Source organism: Anopheles gambiae, chromosome 3 (genome assembly GCF_943734735.2).
Source record: "Anopheles gambiae chromosome 3, idAnoGambNW_F1_1, whole genome shotgun sequence".
NCBI lineage: Eukaryota > Metazoa > Arthropoda > Insecta > Diptera > Culicidae > Anopheles > Anopheles gambiae.
Window position 1 is genome coordinate 53,675,041 of NC_064602.1, and position 24,282 is coordinate 53,699,322.

The window sequence follows — 24,282 nt, forward strand, 5'->3', positions numbered from 1 at the left end:
CGACCCTGTTCCGGTACGACGCCGTGCGTTTCGCTCGACTATTTGTCGCCCGAGATAGTGCATGGTCAGCCGCACATAAAAACTGTCGATCTATCGAATTTGGGCGTGCTGGCGTACAAGCTGCTGTGCGGTAAGGTCCCGGTTTTGGCGACCACGTATGAGGAAACGTACTATAAAATCATGAAGCTGCAGTTTAAGATGCCGCCAGATATGACGAAGCCGGCGGCCCATCTGATCTCGCGACTGTTCGTTAAGGATCTGGCCAGCCGTATGCCGCTGAAACATGTTGCGTCCATCCCTGGATTCTGGTGCACGTGCACAAAAAGTAAATAGGAATTGCTGCTACCATGTACCATTTATCGTTATGTTCTCACTAAGTATGTTTATAAGATACCTGTAACTTTTAGTTTTTTAAACCCTATCTCTTATAAGAAGTAGTGATATTTGAATTGAATATGAACAAGGCAAGTGCAATGATAAGTAATGATAATTGTTATTTGTGTGTTCACTCAAATGTTATTATACTTTCTTCATGTTAAACATCTGTTATTATTTCAATTATTAACAATAAAATATGGCAAAATATGTTTAAGCTATAGATCGTCTTTGTATTGAATGAGTGCAATTGATGGGTTTTGCATTATGATGATCAAGACCGTGACCAGCCTCGCAGGGTGCCTTTGGTGCCTCAGTTCTGTATAAAGGAGAGCGTAGAAGGGTATGGCTATATTCTTTTCGGCGCAACCATGCACCTTTCGGTGCAACGATAAGATAGAGTTAATGTTTTTTTGCACCACTGAAGCACACACCAACCAGTGATTGACTATCCGGTTAGGTGATACGAATAAGTCTTGTAAGCATTTATATATAACGTCAGCATGACCACGTTTGTCGGCTGTAGCGGAAATAAAGCATAACAATTATTTATTTGTTACGATATAAATAGGAAGAAAGTGCAACGCTGTGCGGTCCCGTGATACAGTCATCAATTCGTACGACCTAATAACATGCCTGTCATGGGTTCAAACCTCGTACGGTCCGTCCCCCCGTAGCAAGGATCAACTATCCGGCTGCGTGGTACCAAATCAGTTTCGAAAGCCTGTACAGGTCGACATGTTCGCGTCGTTAAGCCAAAAAGAAAGAAAGTGCTGCGTTGTCGTGATGGATACGGTAAAAGTGCTTCCGTCTTTACAGAAGGTGTTGTATCATCTACCAAAATTGTTGTGTGAGAAATGGAACTAGCTTGCAAAAAGGTTTGGTTAGTCTGATTCATGAAAAAAAAAAAAATCAAAATAGTTAGGTGTTTTTACTTCTCTTTTTCCGTTTTGGACATAACTGTTGTCACTAATGGTATGCCTGTACCACTAATCGATTTATCAATGTAATTAAGCTATTGATTACCCACATCAGGATAGTCAGTCCTATGTATGAGGGGGGCGGTCCATACGGGACTTGAGCCCATGACGAGCATGTTGTTTGGAAAACTAGTTTAGTGCATAACAATCAACTTATTTTCCTTCATTGAAGAACAGAGAAGCTGTTGTGGTCCGATCGAACTTAGCCATTCTGTCCATCTGGGTGTGCCACTCAGCGATAGCAGTCGACGGCTTCCGTATGATGTGTGCGTGGAAGGATGTGCGTGAGTTACAGGTCGCTGACCAGACGGTTGAGAGAGAGAGATAGTGCAAAAAAGAGGGAGATCTAACCTACAGCGCACATGTAGTGAGTATTCTCATTCGTGCGGCTGAGCTAAGGCAAATAGGACTAACGGGCCCGTGCTATTCATTTATAATTAGGGAATAAAGGATTTTATATGTTTGTGTCAATGCAAAGTAATCGTCTTCATCATTGTAGTTAACGTCCATGCATCCGACATCAAAGAAGCCAAAGCAATCAGAAACCGATTAAAATTTTTAAAGCTCGCAGGCCACAGCGGGCATTAAGCACTGTTGTGGAAGGTCAGTGTTTTACGAACAAGAGCCCAACTGAATAGGAAAGGACTGTTCGAAGGGGAGTGGTTAGTACCAACATGTGATCGTCCTGATGATAGTTTTAAGAGTGTGTTCCTTTAGTCCAATAATTATTGTTTAAAATACGGTCGAGTAAAATACGTATGTTTGTCAATGATAATAAAAGGTCAAGGCTAAGTATGTAGAGAGAAAAAAAAATAAATAAATAAAAATAAAACATAGTCCCCCGATCCTGTTAGTATACGATCGTCAGCAATTGACGTCGCATTGCAGCTAGCACCACAAGGAGGTAGGATTCGGAGTTCCAAGATAGCGGTTGCATAATAATACATCCGCTTCCTGGCATTAGCTAGCCAGCTGGAAAGAGCTCGATGAATTTAAAGTGTTTAAAAATACGAAGAACAATATGTTAATACTTACTCAAACTCCTGAACTGATTGGATGGCACGCAAGATGGTAATGAAATTGTTGGGCTGGGCTCGCTTAAGCTGGTACTCGCGTATATATTCTATTAATGCTCCCCGGTTTGTGCCTTTAGATCTTAAAAAGGGCTTGACCCAGCGCCATAAATTCTCGATGGTCTGTGTGTGTACTAATGGATCGCTTGGGTCGACAAAATTTTCGGAATGGTTTATCATCTCGTGCTCATACCCTTTTCCGTCTAATCCGATGTAGGCACGCCAACCATCCGTCACAATTGTCGTTCCGGGGGCCACATTGTTCATTATAATGCCCTGCAAGTTGCCAGCGTCGCGTTTCTGAACCAGCTCCAGAAAAATCTCTTTTGTCTCCCGACAAATATCACCGACCAGCCATACCTGGTTGTTGTCCGCGATCCGTCCTCTGTGGTACTTCCGTTTGGTAATGACGGACTCGTCGATCTCCACAGTGAGCCCTTCGCCTCCGATCTGTTTTCGGTGGGTTTCCACATATTCAGCGCTTATTTCACGGAGTATTTTGAACCATTTTAGAATGGCTGTCTTACCTACAATCAGATAAAAATAAAACAAAACAAAAAATTAATCAAAACCGACTGATTGAAAAAAATACTAAAAATAAATTACCGGCTGCACATTCAGCTTCCGCAACCATCCGCGTCGAATTTCGAGACCACTCGAAGGTTATCTCCATCAACTGGGATAGAGACAGCCTCGAATTTTTGAAAATACTATCCGTGCGCACAGTACATTCCCAGCCGGTGCAGCTCGATGTAGGCTTGCAAATCCATTTGCAAGCATTGGAGCGCTTGGTTACCTTCAGCTTCATTTGTCTCTTGCACTTGCTGCATTGTAGCGTTGGCGGCAAGAGTTCCGCTTCCTGCAAAAGACGAACCAACCCTTCCTCATCCGCGGTTAGCTTCTTCAGGTCACTGGAATTTTAGACTGCTGCAAATATATCCATGGTAAATGGTTTGTCCTGAAAATAAAACTTTCAAAAAGAGAGAATCTTTAATCTGTACACCACTTTATTGATCAAAACATTCAACTACATACGGAGCAATATTTTCCCGCGCGATCTACACTTCCACACATAACCGATTTTACTCATTCGTAAGTACAATACATTTAAACACACTCAACCGATATCGACGATTGATTGTGTGGTTTGTGAAGTAGTGATGTCCTGCTCGACCCGCACCAACCGGATTGGAGACATCCGGAAGCAACTCGGAGTCGTTCGAAACGACCCGTAAGATTCAAGGAGGTTCAGTAGGTGCAACGATTCCGGAAATCCGGAATGTGCAAGAAAGCAGTCTCGATTCCGACACGTTGGTGCATTTCGGGTCGGGTCAAGGTAGGTTCAATACTCGACCATAAATCGCTGCACCTTATGCGCAGCGCTGCATTATTATGCGCTGTAATCGATTTCGACCCGTGGGTGTAACGAGTTCGGGTCGACCCGAATGATGAGTAGGTGACAAGCGACTTCGACCCGTTCAAAAATTCGAGGCTGTCTCTATCCCAGTTGATGGAGATAACCTTCGAGTGGTCTCGAAATTCGACGCGGATGGTTGCGGAAGCTGAATGTGCAGCCGGTAATTTATTTTTAGTATTTTTTTCAATCAGTCGGTTTTGATTAATTTTTTGTTTTGTTTTATTTTTATCTGATTGTAGGTAAGACAGCCATTCTAAAATGGTTCAAAATACTCCGTGAAATAAGCGCTGAATATGTGGAAACCCACCGAAAACAGATCGGAGGCGAAGGGCTCACTGTGGAGATCGACGAGTCCGTCATTACCAAACGGAAGTACCACAGAGGACGGATCGCGGACAACAACCAGGTATGGCTGGTCGGTGATATTTGTCGGGAGACAAAAGAGATTTTTCTGGAGCTGGTTCAGAAACGCGACGCTGGCAACTTGCAGGGCATTATAATGAACAATGTGGCCCCCGGAACGACAATTGTGACGGATGGTTGGCGTGCCTACATCGGATTAGACGGAAAAGGGTATGAGCACGAGATGATAAACCATTCCGAAAATTTTGTCGACCCAAGCGATCCATTAGTACACACACAGACCATCGAGAATTTATGGCGCTGGGTCAAGCCCTTTTTAAGATCTAAAGGCACAAACCGGGGAGCATTAATAGAATATATACGCGAGTACCAGCTTAAGCGAGCCCAGCCCAACAATTTCATTACCATCTTGCGTGCCATCCAATCAGTTCAGGAGTTTGAGTAAGTATTAACATATTGTTCTTCGTATTTTTAAACACTTTAAATTCATCGAGCTCTTTCCAGCTGGCTAGCTAATGCCAGGAAGCGGATGTATTATTATGCAACCGCTATCTTGGAACTCCGAATCCTACCTCCTTGTGGTGCTAGCTGCAATGCGACGTCAATTGCTGACGATCGTATACTAACAGGATCGGGGGACTATGTTTTATTTTTATTTATTTATTTTTTTTTTCTCTCTACATACTTAGCCTTGACCTTTTATTATCATTGACAAACATACGTATTTTACTCGACCGTATTTTAAACAATAATTATTGGACTAAAGGAACACACTCTTAAAACTATCATCAGGACGATCACATGTTGGTACTAACCACTCCCCTTCGAACAGTCCTTTCCTATTCAGTTGGGCTCTTGTTCGTAAAACACTGACCTTCCACAACAGTGCTTAATGCCCGCTGTGGCCTGCGAGCTTTAAAAATTTTAATCGGTTTCTGATTGCTTTGGCTTCTTTGATGTCGGATGCATGGACGTTAACTACAATGATGAAGACGATTACTTTGCATTGACACAAACATATAAAATCCTTTATTCCCTAATTATAAATGAATAGCACGGGCCCGTTAGTCCTATTTGCCTTAGCTCAGCCGCACGAATGAGAATACTCACTACATGTGCGCTGTAGGTTAGATCTCCCTCTTTTTTGCACTATCTCTCTCTCTCAACCGTCTGGTCAGCGACCTGTAACTCACGCACATCCTTCCACGCACACATCATACGGAAGCCGTCGACTGCTATCGCTGAGTGGCACACCCAGATGGACAGAATGGCTAAGTTCGATCGGACCACAACAGCTTCTCTGTTCTTCAATGAAGGAAAATAAGTTGATTGTTATGCACTAAACTAGTTTTCCAAACAACATGCTCGTCATGGGCTCAAGTCCCGTATGGACCGCCCCCCTCATACATAGGACTGACTATCCTGATGTGGGTAATCAATAGCTTAATTACATTGATAAATCGATTAGTGGTACAGGCATACCATTAGTGACAACAGTTATGTCCAAAACGGAAAAAGAGAAGTAAAAACACCTAACTATTTTGATTTTTTTTTTTTTCATGAATCAGACTAACCAAACCTTTTTGCAAGCTAGTTCCATTTCTCACACAACAATTTTGGTAGATGATACAACACCTTCTGTAAAGACGGAAGCACTTTTACCGTATCCATCACGACAACGCAGCACTTTCTTTCTTTTTGGCTTAACGACGCGAACATGTCGACCTGTACAGGCTTTCGAAACTGATTTGGTACCACGCAGCCGGATAGTTGATCCTTGCTACGGGGGGACGGACCGTACGAGGTTTGAACCCATGACAGGCATGTTATTAGGTCGTACGAATTGATGACTGTATCACGGGACCGCACAGCGTTGCACTTTCTTCCTATTTATATCGTAACAAATAAATAATTGTTATGCTTTATTTCCGCTACAGCCGACAAACGTGGTCATGCTGACGTTATATATAAATGCTTACAAGACTTATTCGTATCACCTAACCGGATAGTCAATCACTGGTTGGTGTGTGCTTCAGTGGTGCAAAAAAACATTAACTCTATCTTATCGTTGCACCGAAAGGTGCATGGTTGCGCCGAAAAGAATATAGCCATACCCTTCTACGCTCTCCTTTATACAGAACTGAGGCACCAAAGGCACCCTGCGAGGCTGGTCACGGTCTTGATCATCATAATGCAAAACCCATCAATTGCACTCATTCAATACAAAGACGATCTATAGCTTAAACATATTTTGCCATATTTTATTGTTAATAATTGAAATAATAACAGATGTTTAACATGAAGAAAGTATAATAACATTTGAGTGAACACACAAATAACAATTATCATTACTTATCATTGCACTTGCCTTGTTCATATTCAATTCAAATATCACTACTTCTTATAAGAGATAGGGTTTAAAAAACTAAAAGTTACAGGTATCTTATAAACATACTTAGTGAGAACATAACGATAAATGGTACATGGTAGCAGCAATTCCTATTTACTTTTTGTGCACGTGCACCAGAATCCAGGGATGGACGCAACATGTTTCAGCGGCATACGGCTGGCCAGATCCTTAACGAACAGTCGCGAGATCAGATGGGCCGCCGGCTTCGTCATATCTGGCGGCATCTTAAACTGCAGCTTCATGATTTTATAGTACGTTTCCTCATACGTGGTCGCCAAAACCGGGACCTTACCGCACAGCAGCTTGTACGCCAGCACGCCCAAATTCGATAGATCGACAGTTTTTATGTGCGGCTGACCATGCACTATCTCGGGCGACAAATAGTCGAGCGAAACGCACGGCGTCGTACCGGAACAGGGTCGGCTCATACACGGACCAACCGAAATCGACTATCTTCAGATCACCACCGTGCCCCAGCTGCAAGTTTTCCGGATGATGTCACGATGTATCACGTTGCGCTCGTGCTGCGATGAATAAGTGTGTTACTTTATAGCATGCAAAGGACAGCGGCGAAACACGACAGCCGACGCATGCTCCGGATCATCTTAAGCGGTGCATTCGAGCATGGGGTGTGGATGCGAATGATCAACCACGAGCTTACTGAAGCCGTATGGCGCGTCGGACATGGCTGTTTGCGATGGCTGAGACATGTTGTAAAGATGCCAGACTCGTGCCCCAACAGCAAGGTGTTCGAAAGCGGCACTCAGTTCGGTACTAGAAGCAAGGAAGCACAGCGAGTTCGATGGCTAGATCAGGTGAAGTAAAACCTCGAAGATCGAGTGCCTACATCGATGGGAAGCTGCAGCTAGCGACCAGGCATTCCTATCAAGAGAGAGATGGAGAGGGAGAAAACCAAAATGAAACAATGTATAAGCAGTATTTTTTTTTGCACTCAAATGCCATTGGTCTGTCTATGAATTGGGTTTGAACATATCACAATTCATTACTGAGCATATTTTTTCATTCAGTTCATACGTTCGTTACGTTCGTCAGAAGTGTAAGAGTGTTGACTATGATTGATTGACCATTGAACGATTGAAGAGGCTTATGAAACCGATATAAACGGATAGACCGATTTATGTACTTCAATTTCTAAAAAATAAATAAATAAATAAATAAATAAATAAATCAATTAAACGAGATACTCCTACTGATGAAAAATATAAAATGCATAAAAAGGAAAGAAATGAGTGGTGAGGGTTTTCGATGATAAAATATTACAAAATATCTGCTCAACCGAGCACTAGCAACGGAACACCAATGTATGATGCACCCGGCACTCCGGCGAGGGGCCAAGCGCATCCGATTTTAGTCAGCACTAACCAGCCAGTGAGCCGTTCTGCCATCCAATCAGCCAGCCAGACAACCAGGCAGGGAAATTACATCATCATATTTACACATTATCGTTTTGTTCACATTATGCAACTGCATCGTCTAAAACACATTATTAGCGGAACCTAGGAACAATCATTTATATGCACATTATGAAGAATGCGGAAGCGAATACATCGGGCCAGAAACAAAAAAAAAAGGAGAACATCGTAGCTGAGAAATTTCCTTTCAACGCAATCACTGATTTCTTACCTATTTGCACTTTAGTGATATTTTTTTGCTACCGAAAAATACACAAAACACGCAGTTTTTAAAACAATATTTGTACACTATTTTATTCAGCAAAGAATTCATTCCAGCACTGGTATCAATCTTACTTAATGTTTACACACCACACAAAAACAAAGGACCTACTATAACGTACAAAGTTCGACACCTTTAAACGAAACTAGTTCATCACATTTACACTGTATTTTGTACACTTGTATAAATACTTTCGAAGTATTCAATACAGAAACCGATGCTCATGATTTAGTTGCATAAAACTAATGCAATCACACTTAAAACATACATATATATACATACATACAGGCACAATCACTACACAAAATCACTACAGCACTTCGCCGATCGAGATCTGCACACAACACAACACGTCCACAAAGCGTTCAGCTTCTCCGATGTCGCCTCATTCAAAGCACCAGGGCCAACTGCGACCAATCGACTCGGTGGCATCACATCCAAGTCAGTATCCGCAATGAGACCTCCCTTTCGAGGCAACAGTCATTCGATCGTTCGTCTGGCATTAGCTGAAACTAAAGAAAGAAAAAAAACGTATGCTTGTAGTTATAATCCAACTCACCCGTGCATTAGAAGCATTTTCACGGCGACAAAGACTGTCGGTAACGTTTGCTGGATCTTGCTGTGCGCTTGCCAATTGAGTGCACATTTCTCATTGCCCATTACGTGGACATCAAGGTGGCCATTATACTGCCCGGCGACGACGGCTCCTTAAATATAGCGGATGAGCGCGTGGCTCGCCACCGATGGAGATATGTCGCGGCAGAAGGTGTACCACACTTTTATCGGCACGTCGTGCTGGATGACGCCGGAGGAGATGGAGCGGGACCACGGATACGGCTTCTAGTCGTTCGGCATTACCACGATCGAGATGGCGACCGGAACTGCGCCGTACCACAACTACCCGCAGATGAAGGTGATGATGCTGACGTTGCAGAAGGATCAGTCCACGATCGATACCGGGGCGGACAAGAAGGGCCTGTACCAGGCGTGCGGCAAGACGTTTCGCAAAATGATCACCGAATGCTTGTAAAAGGAATTGTCCAAGCGTCCAACGGCGAGCGAGCTTTGCATGCTTTGTAACTATAAAAAAAAAACAAAGGTTAACAAAAAAAATAGACTCGAGGAGTTTTTGATACCGTGCGAATTACGTTCATTATCAACTTACCTTGTTTGCCATGATCGAACATCGTGTAGTTTAATTGCTGGCATTCTTTCTTTCCTCTTTCTAACGATCACCGGCTCAACACGGTTGCACAACAGCTGCATAGAAAACACCGCTTTAATTGATTTAATATTACAATTATTGGCTATGCTTTACTTACCCTAAACTGCTTTCAGGCGTGCGAAGTCGATTCTACCGCCAATTATAATTTTTCGGCTGTTTATTTTACACATTACACACAACATTTTCATCACCGATGTCGCCTTGTTTTAATCATTCTCCGTTGTACATCGTGAGAGCTATCGTTCGGTTCAAAATGTAAACAAACTTTATTTTTTGAATATTTGACAGATTGCATGACCGATCAACCGCACACTATCTCGTTTTTCTTGTCAGGGCTGCTTCGAATGCCATAGGGGGGGCCTTAAAAAATCTTTTACCGGAATTTAGATAGGTTAAGTTAGGAATTAGTTAGATTTAGGAATTGTGAAACCATCAGGCTGACAATATGAATAAACTTGAAATGAAATGAAATGAAATGAAAGAACTTTATTATTATAGATATTTGTATGTATATTTATATTCTGATATATTTTATGTTTTTAATATAAATTTTCAAAACTGATGAAAACTTTTTTATATTGGAAATAGATAACAAAACATTTTCAAAATGTTACATACCTCTAAGGTCAATCCACTTCAATCATTTAAAGCAAAATTTAAAGCATAACGTTACATTGAAAACAACATTCGTTCCAAATCCGCAGCGCAAAACCTCGCGGATTTCTCCCCATACAAACGGGAACGTTCGACCCCGGCAGGTAGAACTCGTTCTTTCGCGCGCTTCTTACGGTCTCTCAATGGTACGTTATTTTAAAATTGAGCGCCAAGTGAGCGCCTTCTGACAACCGCGGCGAACGGATCTCGTCGTTCGAAGCCCATAGTCGCCCCGTTAGACTTTATGGAGGACATGCAAGGTGTTTTATACGATACGAGTTGAGAAATGTTTTTATATTGACTGTGTGTTGAGATGTTAGCCTGTAGGAACATGTTTTTAGTTTTCAAAACCCATTTTTTTTAACAAATATCCCAAAGTATTGATGAAGGATGTTAAAATAGGCATCAGCCATAGTTGTACTTTCGATTCACACGAGGTTTCCCGCTACTCCTAAAGATAAACACCCCTAGCTATCACATTGCCATTTTCTTAATTTACTGTCCGTTAGATGTGGCGTCCTTCAAGCTCCACGCCCGATCTACAGCAAGACTAATAAAGCCAATAAATATGATCAAGAACATGCAGATATATCTTTAGATTGTTGAAAAACTGGTATTTCGACAGATGAGTCCAAATTAGAACTGATGTTCAAAAATATCTAGACGCGATCCAATAAACCAATATGTATGAAGGGTGCTATGTGATGACCAGGGAGGGGTTTTCTAAACGAGAAGTGGGGAGCATGGTATGAATCGACGGCATAATGAGAGCTAATACATATAAGCTCATATATATAAGCATCCTGTGTTAATCTATCTGTTTTCTGTGAAAAATACGGAGTTAGTAAATTAATTAATTTTCCAACAGGAAGACGTATCAAACTGTACACGACGATTTTTTTCAATCGAATCGAATTAAACTTCTTTGGCCGCGGGGCCACGGGGCTTTCTCAAGCTGAGAAAACGTTCTCAAGCCCTCATTTAAGTTTCTCAAGCACTCAAAACATGTTCTCAGACTCAAGCCCGTGGCCGTCGTCAGTTTTTCTCACTCTGAGAAACTGATATAGACACTCAAGCTTTATTTAGAGCTTTAAATAGAAAAACAGTTTTTAATCGCATATTTTTTTAACGTTTTTAATTATAAACATTGAATACATTTTCCAAAGTGATTTCCGATAAACAAATAGCGCAATTCTCCATATTTCAGTTAGCCGATCGCTGCATCGTCAACTTTCTCAAAGATTCTCAAAGATTCTCAAAACCGATTTTGTTCCGATTCGACAAACGCTGAGAACGAGGATTTCTCAAAAGCACTCATGAGTGCTTGAGAAAATGAGCGCTGAGAATCCCCATGGCCCCGCGGCCTTTAATGACTCCCACTAAGTCTTAATTTTAATCCTATCGAGATTTCGTGTGCATATTTTGATGCAAATGTGGTGAGAATGACGTGATTAGGAAAAACAAAATATGTTCAAGTTCTGAAATACTAGTTGATCTTTACCTTGACCGATTGGTCATAAAAAAAAAGATTTTTATTTATAACAACAGGATTATTCCTGACTAATGCTAAACTAAACTACTCCTGACAAATTCTAAAACTCCTGACTGACTTAACCTATCAACCTAATCTTCCAACTAGCCCGTTGGTTGCTGGTTGCAGCGGTCCATTCTCACGATCGCTCTACATGTCGTATTTCTCCGTTACGGCGTAACTGTCGGTACGGAATGCCAGCTTGCGTTCTTGCTTCCAGCAAATCGGTCTAACTTACTCTTAGGAAGAACCAATGCCAATTTTGTGCAAATAAAAACAAAATAATTTATGTCTAAGATCCTCGAACATGTAAAGAATGACAGAGGATTGCATATAAATTATAAGTTTGATGTTATATTTGTTCAGAAAAATATTTTCTGTTGAATGAATAAAGTGGGCACTCTATTTTGGCACAGTGATTTTGATCAATTTTGGAAAAAAAATATTTTTTCTTGAAGCAAAGTTTGCATTTTTGTCATGCTATGGTACTACACAATATTCAGCATATCACGAACAATGTTTCAAAAAATAAAGCAGTACAATAACTTCATTTTTCACGGAAAACCTGTAAAAAATATAAAATTGTAAGTAGTGGTCAGATGTGCTCAACGACGGATGAATTCCGGAATGATTCCTATAATGTAATGGGGCCTTAAGAGGTACCGTGTATCTCGGGGACTACAGTCTGTTCCCGAATTACGCAGTTTGTACGTTCCCAAGGAATCTGTGTAACTCGAATATTTTCTATTTCTTCATTGGCACAACAACCGCTGTCGGTCAAGGCCTGTCAAGTACCCACTAGTGAAGTGAGCTTGGCTTTCAGTGACTTATTGTTAGCATAAGTAAGTCAAATTTCACGGGTTACGGCCAAAATACAATTTATTGCTCGGTAGTTTTGGTTCAATTTAGTACTTTTATACACTTTATGATTTATTTGATACGATTCGTGCAGAACATTCTGATATTTTGGCTTTTAAGTGATTTAAGTTTATTGGTAAAAATGCAATTGATTGTGCATTGGACAGTTCTTGAAGCAAATTGTATAGATTTGACGTTTGATCTGTCAAATTTAGAAAACCGCGTATCTACGAATCGGCGTAAGGTAGCGGTAATCGCTACTGCGGGCGTGCGTGCGGAAAAATCAAAATTGTTTGATTCTGACGCATGCCGTTGCAAACTGTCTCCCGCTGCGGGTGTCAAATTCCATATATTTTCAGAAAACGCACGCACGTCCGCATCAGCGATTACCGCTGCCTAACTCGGGAACAAACTGTACCTGTAATATACAGTCTGATCCCGAGTTACGCGGTTCTCGACTTACGCGGATTCGGAGATACGCGGTTTTCTAAATTTGACATATCAAATGTCAAATCAGTACAATTTGCTTCAAGTTCGGTATGAATTGCATTTTTGCTAACAAATTGAAACCGCTTAAAAGCCAGAAATATTAGAATTTTTCGCACAAATTATATCAAATAAATGATAAAGTGTATAAAAGTACTGAATAAAATAAAAAAAATCTGATGAATGAATAGTATTTTATTCAAAAACTGTGAAATTCTACTTACGTGGATATTCGAGTTACGCGGATTCGCCGGGAACACAGAAACCGCGTAACTCGGGAACAGACTGTATTTGACTTGAAATTTGCAGCATATTTGATGAAATATTTATCATTAATATGTGTCAATTCTATAAACAAATTTCAACTAAAATGTCTTGGATTTTGTCCAATTGTAAGGTTATTTTTCATCGTGTGTGTGTTTCTGTTCAGTGATTGTTTAAAGAGAGAGTGAGAAATTTTCTATGCGTTTGCGCAGTTATTGCTTACATCAACTAAAGTTTATCGGCTACAGTAGCAACAGTAATATCATTGATGTTCTTGTTAAATTAGAGCCGACATTTGCACAAAATTTTCGATGTTTTCGAATGAAGGATAAAAGAATTCCAATATTGTGATGTGATTTTTATGCAGTGAGTATCTGATACAATTTAAAAGTGTTTAATTGTGTCAAATTGTGCAAAGAACGTGGAAATTTCACTATTGGCGCACCTATCTTTGCAGCCATTGTAATTAAATAAAAAAATAAAAGAAAATAAATTGGGTGAATTAAATTTTAACTATCAAAAGAACATTATTTGGAGAATTTACTTCCACAATGATGGCAATGAGTGCAAAAGGAAATAAACAATCTAGTTTTGATTTACATGAGCGCTGGCTTTGGTATATTATTGTACTGCTACTTCATATACCCTCTACTATTGGTAAGTTGGAGTTGTATAAACAATTTGGAAATGCAGCCAAACATGATATTATTGAATTATAATATTTTACTCATAAATGCTCAATTATCAATTTGATGTATTTGTAATAATTGTGGAGCAGAATTTTACCACACGATTTATTTTACCAATTTTAGGTGCATATGGAAACGTGGTGTCGCTTCCGGGAGAGTGCCGTGATATGAATGGCAAGAAAGTAGAACAAGGTAAATGATACTTTGAAATGATGATTATTCTTACTTTTAACCATTACCATAACTCTTTATTCTCTGCATCGTTCATAGATGCACACTATGTGCCTCCTGGATCGGATACGTGTAGATTGTGTTTATGTGACAATGGTCATCCAAAGGCATGCAAAGCTGTGCTTTGCTCACCGCCTCATGATTGTAAATCCTTTCAGATCGGTAGTTCATGTTGCGAATTCATCTGTTTAGATGATACAATAGGCAACACTACGGATAAAACCTACGACATCGGCATGTGACTAGTAGCTACTGGAGTGATTGTTACATTTTCCTTAACCTTGCTTTTCTTCATAATTAGTCGCTTAAGGCATCGTAAAAGTCGTGCCCAAGAAGGTCGCGAAGCTATCGATGATTCTAATCAACGCAATATGGTTAACAATGTGAGTTACATGGGAGGTAGTATTGGCTATCTCGGTGGAGGAACAATGAATATGGATTATTCGTATGTAGACCATGCCATAGCTCCGCACTACCAGCTTTGGAAACCTCCAGGAGCATATTACACGAGAGGGGAAGCTCCACCTCCTTACGAGGAAGCAATAGCTATCGCTCATGCCGAGTCCTTAAGTTCGTGTACTGTCAGGTAAGATTAAGAGTTTAAGAGTTATTTGTATGTATCTTTTTATATACTCTTTTCTGGTTTCTGAGATCAATGAAATTATTTGTCATAATACAGAAAATTCTACACATACACACCAAAAAAACATCGTTAAATGTGTCCTATTGGTTCTTTGATGTAACTATGAAAGCTAAAATTTCTGCCTTCATCTGAAATTATTGAATCTGTTCAGTCAGCAAGCAAGGTGCAGTGTACTAACCGAACCAAATACGGCATCATACTTAAAGTGAGGAACTTATTAGAGTGCCTGTGTATATATCCATTTTTTTTCATTCAACAGACCTCCGATTGTTCTCAAATATCGCGTAAAATTGTGAAAATTTAGGACAGATTCACAAAACAGTACATAGTAAAACCATTAAAGCACCCAATTTGTTATGGATCTAACTGTCAAACCAGGGTTTCTTCTAATTTTCGTTTTTAGACTTCAAATTGCACTGGATTCCCACCTGCTATATCAACTCACTTTGCTTAAATCATAATAAGTGAACGTTACCAATTGACGAATTGAAAGCAACATTGTTTGAACCCAATTGAGTTTGAACTTGAAGTTTGAATTTGTGTTAAAAACCCATTTTTAAGCAATTAATAACATTTGACAGGTTTGTCGGCTTCTACGCATCAGAATAGATTTCCAACCAGACCGTCACTCCATAGCATGGAATATCTGGTTAAATTTCGAAAGCCTGAACATGACTGAACGACCCCTAGGTCATTACGCCAAAAAGAAGAAGGTTGTGCAGGTTTGTGTGGAAAATTAAGTCAAATAGTCAAAAAAGTATGAACGGTGATGTGAGCTTCACATAAAATAATACAATTAGATTTTACAATTGAATGTATTAATTATTGAATTTTTTCCTTGGTAAAGGTCACCGCCGAGACCGAATAGACTGAGAACGGTGATAGAATTTGGTTTATCGGTACAAGCTCTAACTAATCATATGAAAGCAGCTAAACTAAACGCGCATCTTAATAACCCAACTCTATTGGAAGAGCTTGCAGAAAAATTACCAGGTGATATGAAGTTGAATTGGGCCGCCTATCAAGAAGAAAAGGCAATAGAAGAACTAGAAGGCTTTAGTAATTATGTCTCAGAACTGGCAAAACGTGCATGTGCAGTGTCGAATGACCTACAAGAAATAAGTAGAATAGAAGAAAGAAGAAAAAACATACGGTCGCCTTAAACACACACGTAAGAATGAATGTTGAAGATGAAACACCGAACGAAAGGTCAACGTCCTCATATCGTCCACTTAGTGCTACACAAAGGACACAGCGTGCAGTATGCCAACGTGAAGGGCATCGTGTTTACGAATGCGAGCAGTTCAAAGCCGCCGATGTGGATGAACGTTGGAAATTTATAAATACCAAGTCACTATGCAGGACGTGTCCAAATAACCATGGTAAATAGCCTTGTAAATCCTGGAAAGGTTGCAGGGTAGATGGCTGCCGCCTTAAGCAACACCAGTTGCTCCATCCAACAGTAGCAACCGAAGAAGTCGTAAGCGCATGCGCGTCACACACAAATGAGGTAAATGATATAAGTCCATTATTCAGAATACTACCCGTTACCTTGCACCATTATAACACTCCGCTAACAATTTATGCTTTCGTAGATGAAGGTTCGTCATACTCATTAATCGACGAAACGATAGCCCAAAAGTTGAACGTGCATGGCTAAATAAAACCATTGACCCTACAATGGGCAGGACAAGTGACAAGGAAAGAGCCCGGCTCAGAAATAATACGTCTGCAAATCTCCGGGAGCGATAAAAACATTAAGTCTTCTTCTTATTCTTTGGCTCAACAACCGTTGTCGGTCAAGGCCTGCCTGTACCACTTGAGGGCTTGGATTTCTGTGACTGGGGTCCTTTCCGTTTTAAGTTGGTAGGCTGAAATTTCAGCCTGTCAACTGTTTGCATTGTACAGCAGTTTTCGAGCAGCTATCTAAGAGGGTTTAATATACAGGTAGACTTATCCCAAGGATCATATATTTAGAAGGCTGATTTTTATCGCTTCTGTTTCTGAATGAAGATTTTAAGATTAACAAGCGCAGCTTGTTTGAACAAAAGTTTTTACCCATCCTGTCAAAAAGTGATATTCAAATTTGGTTAAAAAAACATGCTATGAGACCAGCTAGACTACATACACTTTGATTCTAGATTCCACCACGTGTTCTGTTTAATGCACCTTGTGCTAAATGTAAACAACACCGTATTTTCGAGCAGGTACTCGAATCTAATTCTAGCTTTGAGGCTAGAATAATCTAGACTGAAAAATGCAAGCTATTTTTTTATTTGGTTTTGTATAAAGTGTTTACATGATTTCAGCCTTCAACTGTCAAACTACATACAAAAAACTAACTAGAATCGTGAAGGGCCCCATTAATTGATTTCCCCCCATAGCAGATAGTCAGTCCTACGTATGGGGACACGGTCTATTCGGGGCTTGAACCCATGATGGGCATGTTGTTAAGTCATACGAGTTGACGACTGTACCACGAGACCGTCCTCAACACATATTTTTTAAATATAAATATGCTCTTTTTATGTTTATATACGAAGTTTTACATCAGTTCCTTACTTATTTTTCAAAATATCAAACAAAATGTGCAGAGTTCACAATTTTTTGGCAGATTTGCTGCCAGCCAATAATTTGGCCAGTTTCGTTATTAAGAGAACCAGAGCAGTAAACCAATGAAAGTGTGGTTTTTATGAAAAATTCTATGGTTGTAGAATTTATTATAGCTCGTTTAGAATTTTAAAATCACGAAAAAAATAATTATTCATTTTAAGTACTGCAGAAAATAGTAACACGGTAAATGTTGATTTTTGACAGATCAATGCTGTGGGCTCCTGCCTAAAAAACAATAGCCGGCATGGCGAATAAATGAACACATTTTAACAATCGTTTAAAGTTCATTATATATATATATATATATATATATATATATATATATATATATATATATATATATATATATATATATATATGTATATATATATATATATATATATATATATATATATATATATATATATATATATATATATATATATATATATATATATATATATATATATATATATATATATATATATATATATATATATATATATATATATATATAAAGAAGAAGATATGAAAGATATCAAGCATTGAAAAATAAAAGATTATGTTCTGATCATTTCACGTACCATGCGCTGGTAGATGCAAAAAAACTGATAATGGGTAAATATAATAAATAACTCTACACGTTAACCAGACTAAAATCAATTTTAATAGGCTCAACATGGTTGCAATCCCATCTGTCGAATTCGTGCTAAGAGATCTCCAGTAAAAGGAAATGGAAATATTTGGAGAATGTGAATCGATGCCCTCTGAAAGCATAATCTATAGACCTTCGAGCACAACCGAAATTGTCACTACAATCGATAAGGGAAATTACATGATGATGGCATTTGAAACAGGACATGCTAGAGGAGACCATCTGGTGAGGGCTGAATCTACCGTAGAACGCGTCGTGAGTTCTGATTACGACTGTGCAAGTATCGCAAACGTTGAACAGGAGCTTAGTGTAGTCATCGAAACGTACAATAGAAAAGATGGAGAAATAAAACATATGATGGATAATTGCAGTCAAACTGACGAAAATAGAATTCAACAAATCCTGATCACCATTAAGACATTAAAAAATAAGCTGCGAACCTTAGAAAGAAGCAACTATAATGTCGTACTTGCCATAGACGGTATGAAAATTAAAGCTGCCTTGAGCTACTGTGCAAAAGCGGACAAATTTCATGGCTTTCCGGATGATGGCTTGAAGAAACGAAACGAGCACAATAGGTCTTCGATATTGGCAACAGAAGCCGTAACCGTCACGGTGCGTGGCATGTTTAAACCGTTGAAGCAGGTATGAGTTCGTTTTTTTAAGAATCTCTTAGATTAAAGAATGATTCTCGGGTTTTTGAGAAACCCCAGACTGGTATTGCCATCGGTTACGTCTTGAAAATAATCAAATTTTACCATATTCTTACATCAGATTTTAAAATATCCTAAATTGTTTTTTGTTCATAGGGCTTAGGATATTTCATCACCCATAATATGTTAGGAAGCTGCAATCAATTGAAGATAATTAAGAATACCGTTCGTGCAATTAGGGAAGCTGGATTAAATCCTTTGGTTTTGACAATGGATCAATATGCCACAAATATCAAAATGGCCAAAGAAGCAGGAGCTACCATTGAGAAGCCTTTTTTCTTAGTTGATGGCATTCCAATATTTATTTGGTGGGATCCTCCCCATTTAACTAAAAGTACACGAAACATGATTAAAAACACAATGTGTTCAACAACAATATAGCTAGTTTTTTTGGATATTGAGGAATTCTACGAAATTGATTCCTTTTCCAATCCAAGACTCGTACTGAAATGGACCGAAAAACACATAAAAGTTCCTCCATTTTCACCCATGAATGTCTCCCTAGCTACTAGAACACTCAGTCAATCCGTAGCTACAGGAATTCGATATTATGTCCGCACAAGTGAGCTTCCAACGCGAGCTTTGCAAAGTGCCAAGTTTATTGAAATGCATGACAAACTATGTGATGTATTTAAAAGTAAAAGCAAGATTTGTTCAGCTAAGGTATAGTAATTATGTAAGAGCTATATAATTCAAAAATTAACTCTTATCAAATATTTCCATAGCCATTGAAAGGAGCTTTGCTAGAAGGCTCTCAACACTGGGCTTTTCTGAACGATGCCGAATCAATATTGAACAAGATGTTTTACCCAAAAAAATCCTGCTTTGATCGTACAAAGGTATTGTACATAAATTTATTCAAAACCATGTTCTAACGCACTAAGCCTTTTACAGGCAAAAGAAGAATCAAAACACCTAACCGCCGTACAACGAAAGCCAAATTATATTCGAGGATTTTTGAGCGATATAAACTGCCTCAAGCTCCTCTTGGATCATCCAAAAGATGTTTTTCATGCAGATTATTATGTACCAACCCGTTATGTCAAGATTTTTTGGAAAATTTGTTTTCTGATATTCGACGAAAATGCGGAAGCAATGATTCCCCTGACGCACTGCAATTTGGCATCGCTTTCAAATACGCAGCTATTGAAGCTAGCTTTAAATCATGTCACGGCGTAAATTGTGAACCAGACAACACATCTAATTTGGTTACTTACCAGGACTACAAACAAACAAACGTTTTTGAAAAAAAATACTCCACATACCTCAAAATCATTCTTCCTCCATTGGATACATCCAAGCCACTGGAAATAACGACTAGAGAACTCAACGGACTGTTATATGTAGTTGGAGCAGCAGCCCGTAGGTTGCCTCATAAGAAATGTGTCCACAATTTAGTGCAAGAAAGAAACATCGAAACCAGAAAGGATGATGCATACCAATTTATCAAGCTGAAGCAACTAGCGACCTCAAATTTCTTGCATTTACTCAACAAGAAACTGTTCGATATTGGAGTGCTTTGCTTTGTAGCTTTCAATCAACAATTTTCCAAAATTTTGAGCAAAAACAAAGAGGGTGTTAAAACAAGGCTCAAGCGCTACATCAATTATGATCTTTTTGGCGATGGTTTATGTCAGTCATGTTTCATGTTATTGATTGATAAAATATTCTAAACGTTCATACAGGGATTTCTAAAAAAAGCTAAAGCTCAACAAGCTTCCAAAATAAGCATTAAAAACTTCAAGAGAAATCGAAAGGCGGGGCGAATGTGTTTACCGCTATAAATGTTATTAATGTGTTTTGTTATGTTGTTATTAGTTTTTTTTATTTTAAGAATACATGCCGGAAATTTCCATCTACCAGCAAAAATTAATTTTAAAAAAATATAAAGTTGAAACATTATAAAATCCTCTGAGTGTTTGACAATATCTATGAACATTTTCGATTGATTTTTTTTTACTTTTTTTGACTTCTATCGCAAACACCGATTACGAATGATTTATCTGTTTTATGTTGGTTGTTTTATGTTATCAATCTTGAAAAAAGCAATTAGTAATATTAATAACAATAATATCAATAACGGTTATCGGTGGTACAGTTGTTAAGAGATGCACGAAATTTTTGTATACAATCAGCGAGAAGATTCAAATTAGCATGGGCAAGAAGAGCGGGAATCATAAGGTTCGCTCGCTCCCATTAATGAGCGGGCGCTCGCCGCTCTTCATTCCAGAAAAATATGATTCGCCCGCTCGCATAAAAAAAAAATCGTTTGAAATTAGTTGCTCCGAGAAAAAAATCTAAATCTATAATACTGTTGGGCTTATACGGAATGTAAATAGCCGCAAGTAAAAACAACAAATATTTTTATTTTGGTTAAAACTAAGACTCAAATTAACGGTTTATAGAAAAAAAAACATCACAAGCTACTGTCGTCGACCCACACTGCCTATTCAAAACACACGTAAAAAACATCGTAGAGCGCGAGAAAAAACTGCCTAGCTCGCGAGCGCACTGCCTATCCAAAATCCATGCAGAAAAAAACAGGGTAGCTCGCGAGCGCACTGCCCATCCAAAATCCATACAGAAAAAAACAGGGTAGCTCGCGAGCGCACTGCCTACCCAAATTCCATGCAGAAAAAAACAGCCTAGCTCGCGAGCGCACTGCCTATCCAAAATCCATGCAGAAAAAAACAGCCTAGCTCGCGAGCGCACTGCCTATCCAAAATCCATGCAGAAAAAAACAGGGTAGCTCGCGAGCGCCCTGCCTATCCAAAATACGTAGCGAGAAGAACAGGGTAGCTCGCGAGCGCACTGCCTATCCAAAATCCATGCAGAAAAAAACAGGGTAGCTCGCGAGCGCCCTGCCCATCCAAAATACGTAGCGAGAAGAACAGGGTAGCTCGAGAGCGCCCCTTCTCTTCTCGATCCTCTCACTATGCATGTTGGCGCTCGCGAGCTGGGCTGTTTTTTTATGAATGGATTTTGGGCCAACCGGTCGCTCGCGAGCTACCCTGTTCTTCTCGCTACGTATTTTGGATGGGCAGTGCGCTCGCGAGCTACCCTGTTTTTTTTCTGCATGGATTTTGGATAGGCAGTGCGAGCTAGGCTGTTTTTTTCTGCATGGATTTTGGATAGGCAGTGCGCTCGCGAGCTACCCTGTTCTTCTCGCTACGTATTTTGGATAGGCAGCGCGCTCGCGAGCTAGACTGTTTTTTTTGCATGGATTTTGGATAGGCAGTGCGCTCGCGCTTAGTCTGAATTTCTTCGCTGTATTCGCTGCAGGAAACCAGTTATTACGATAAAGAATATCAGTAGTTTTGTAATAGAAAAAAAAGTATTTCAATTGCCTTACGCTATGTCTTTTTTTATACAGGAGGACGGCTTTGCCTTATAGGTGAAAGACTCACTATAATAATGATTTGAGTAACATTCGTTCACAGAGTGACATTTTGTTTTTCTTCCTGCCTGATTATTATTTCATTCCTGCTAAAAAGATCATTATTTCATTAATGCCACGGATGAAAAAAATGGGGAGCACAATTAATGAAATGGAAACTCATTAGTGATTGTTTTGCTCCCATTGAAGATGTAAAAAATGTGTATTTTTGTGTATTGATTTTTGCTCACCATATACTTCTCACTCTATACTCTATTATTCGAGAACAACCTGCATTAATTAAGCAATACCTCACGAAAAATATCACCTATATCTCCTGTCCAATTAAAGGTATGGCTAGCGCGAGCGGACGAATCACCGATCGCTCGTGATTCGCAGTAAGCAGAAGAGCCAGCTCGCTCGAATCGTCGCAAAGAATTATTTTGCCCATGTCTAATTCAAACAGTTAACTGTGATTTCAAAACGTATGGCTGTTTCTCGTATGTGTCAATGCCGAATAGTAAGCGAATCATTATATAGATGTCGCTAGTGTTTAACGTATTTTCATTTGAAATAAGGAGACAACTTTTGAAGCTCATTTTGTTCGAAGTGTCATGTCGGTTTGTCGGTGGTAAAACTTCGTATATAAACATAAAAGGAGCATATTTATATTTAAAAAATATGTGTTGAGGACGGTCTCGTGGTACAGTCGTCAACTCGTACGACTTAACAACATGCCCATCATGGGTTTCAAGCCCCGAATAGACCGTGTCCCCATACGTAGGACTGACTATCCTGCTATGGGGGGAAATCAATTAATGGGGCCCTTCACGATTCTAGTTAGTTTTTTGTATGGAGTTTGACAGTTGAAGGCTGAAATCATGTAAACACTTTATACAAAACCAAATAAAAAAACAGCTTGCACTTTTCAGTCTAGATTAGTGGTGGGAGCTCGGAATTGGACCTACCCGATTCCGATTCCGTGTTCGGAATCAATTCCGGAGCCGATTCCGATGCTGGAATCGATTCCGATTCCGGAGTCGATTCCGGAGCCGATTCCGGAGCCGATTCCGGAGCCAATTCCGAAATCGATTCCGGAGCCGATTCCGGAGCCGATTCCGGAGCCGATTCCGGAGCCAATTCCGGAGCCGATTCCGGAGCCGATTCCGGAGCCAATTCCGGAGCCGATTCCTGAGCTGATTCCGGAGCCGATTCCAGAGGCGATTCCGGAGTTGGCTTCGGAGCCGAACGGACTCCGGAGCGAAATCAGTTCGGGAATCTCCATGAGAATGGATCTTTTACAAGTAAATTTGGATTTTTGCGGTTATCAATACGTAGTATGATTGGACCCAAACGCCTATTTTTATGGCGATGCCGAAACTGACTCCGTTTGGCAGCCGATGGCTCATAAATTAGCCATTTTCGACTTCGAGCCAGAGCCGACTTCGATTCCGGAACCGATTCCGTAGTCGATTCCGGAACCAAATCCGATTCCGGAGCCGATTCCGGAATCAATTCTGGAGCCGATTCCGGAGGCGATTCCGATTCCGGAAGCGATTCCGATTCCGGAGCCGATTCCGGAATCAATTCTGGAGCCGATTCCGATTCCGGAGTCGATTCCGGAACCAATTCCGGAGTCGATTCCGGAATCGATTCCGGAAACTGATTCCGGACCTACTATCCGGAATCGATTCCAGAAAACTGCGGAGCTAGCCGGAATCGATTCCGACAAAAACTACATTTTTCCCATCACTAGTCTAGATTATTCTAGCATCAAAGCTAGAATTAGATTCGAGTACCTGCTCGAAAATACGGTGTTGTTTACATTTAGCACAAGGTGCATTAAACAGAACACGTGGTGGAATCTAGAATCAAAGTGTATGTAGTCTAGCTGGTCTCATAGCATGTTTTTTTAACCAAATTTGAATATCACTTTTTGACAGGATGGGTAAAAACTTTTGTTCAAACAAGCTGCGCTTGTTAATCTTAAAATCTTCATTCAGAAACAGAAGCGATAAAAATCAGCCTTCTAAATATATGATCCTTGGGATA

The 24,282-nt window shown here is 39.8% G+C and overlaps 3 protein-coding genes and 1 pseudogene across 3 annotated transcripts in view; 3 read left to right on the forward strand and 1 right to left on the reverse strand.

The window, feature by feature from the left end:
* Positions 1-2,345: 2,345 nt before the first annotated feature.
* On the reverse strand, positions 2,346-3,371 carry LOC133393965 (uncharacterized; annotated as a pseudogene).
* Positions 3,372-3,707: 336 nt separating this feature from the next.
* LOC133393116 (uncharacterized) lies at positions 3,708-4,653 on the forward strand. The gene is made up of 3 exons (XM_061656576.1): positions 3,708-3,764; positions 3,885-4,005; positions 4,085-4,653. The coding sequence occupies exons 1-3, from the start codon at positions 3,708-3,710 to the stop codon at positions 4,651-4,653; spliced, it is 747 nt and encodes a 248-aa protein (XP_061512560.1).
* Positions 4,654-13,535: 8,882 nt separating this feature from the next.
* On the forward strand, positions 13,536-14,493 carry LOC133393017 (integral membrane protein DGCR2/IDD). Its single transcript, XM_061655884.1, has 3 exons — positions 13,536-13,988; positions 14,144-14,212; positions 14,291-14,493. The coding sequence occupies exons 1-3, from the start codon at positions 13,883-13,885 to the stop codon at positions 14,491-14,493; spliced, it is 378 nt and encodes a 125-aa protein (XP_061511868.1). The 5' UTR covers positions 13,536-13,882.
* A 129-nt stretch (positions 14,494-14,622) lies between these two features.
* The window catches only part of LOC133393016 (putative uncharacterized protein DDB_G0282133), a 30,248-nt gene continuing 20,588 nt past the window's right edge, over positions 14,623-24,282 (forward strand). The window contains exon 1 of the mRNA XM_061655883.1: positions 14,623-14,837. Coding sequence (XP_061511867.1) covers positions 14,623-14,837 — 215 coding nt within the window. The remainder of the gene's footprint in view (positions 14,838-24,282) is intronic.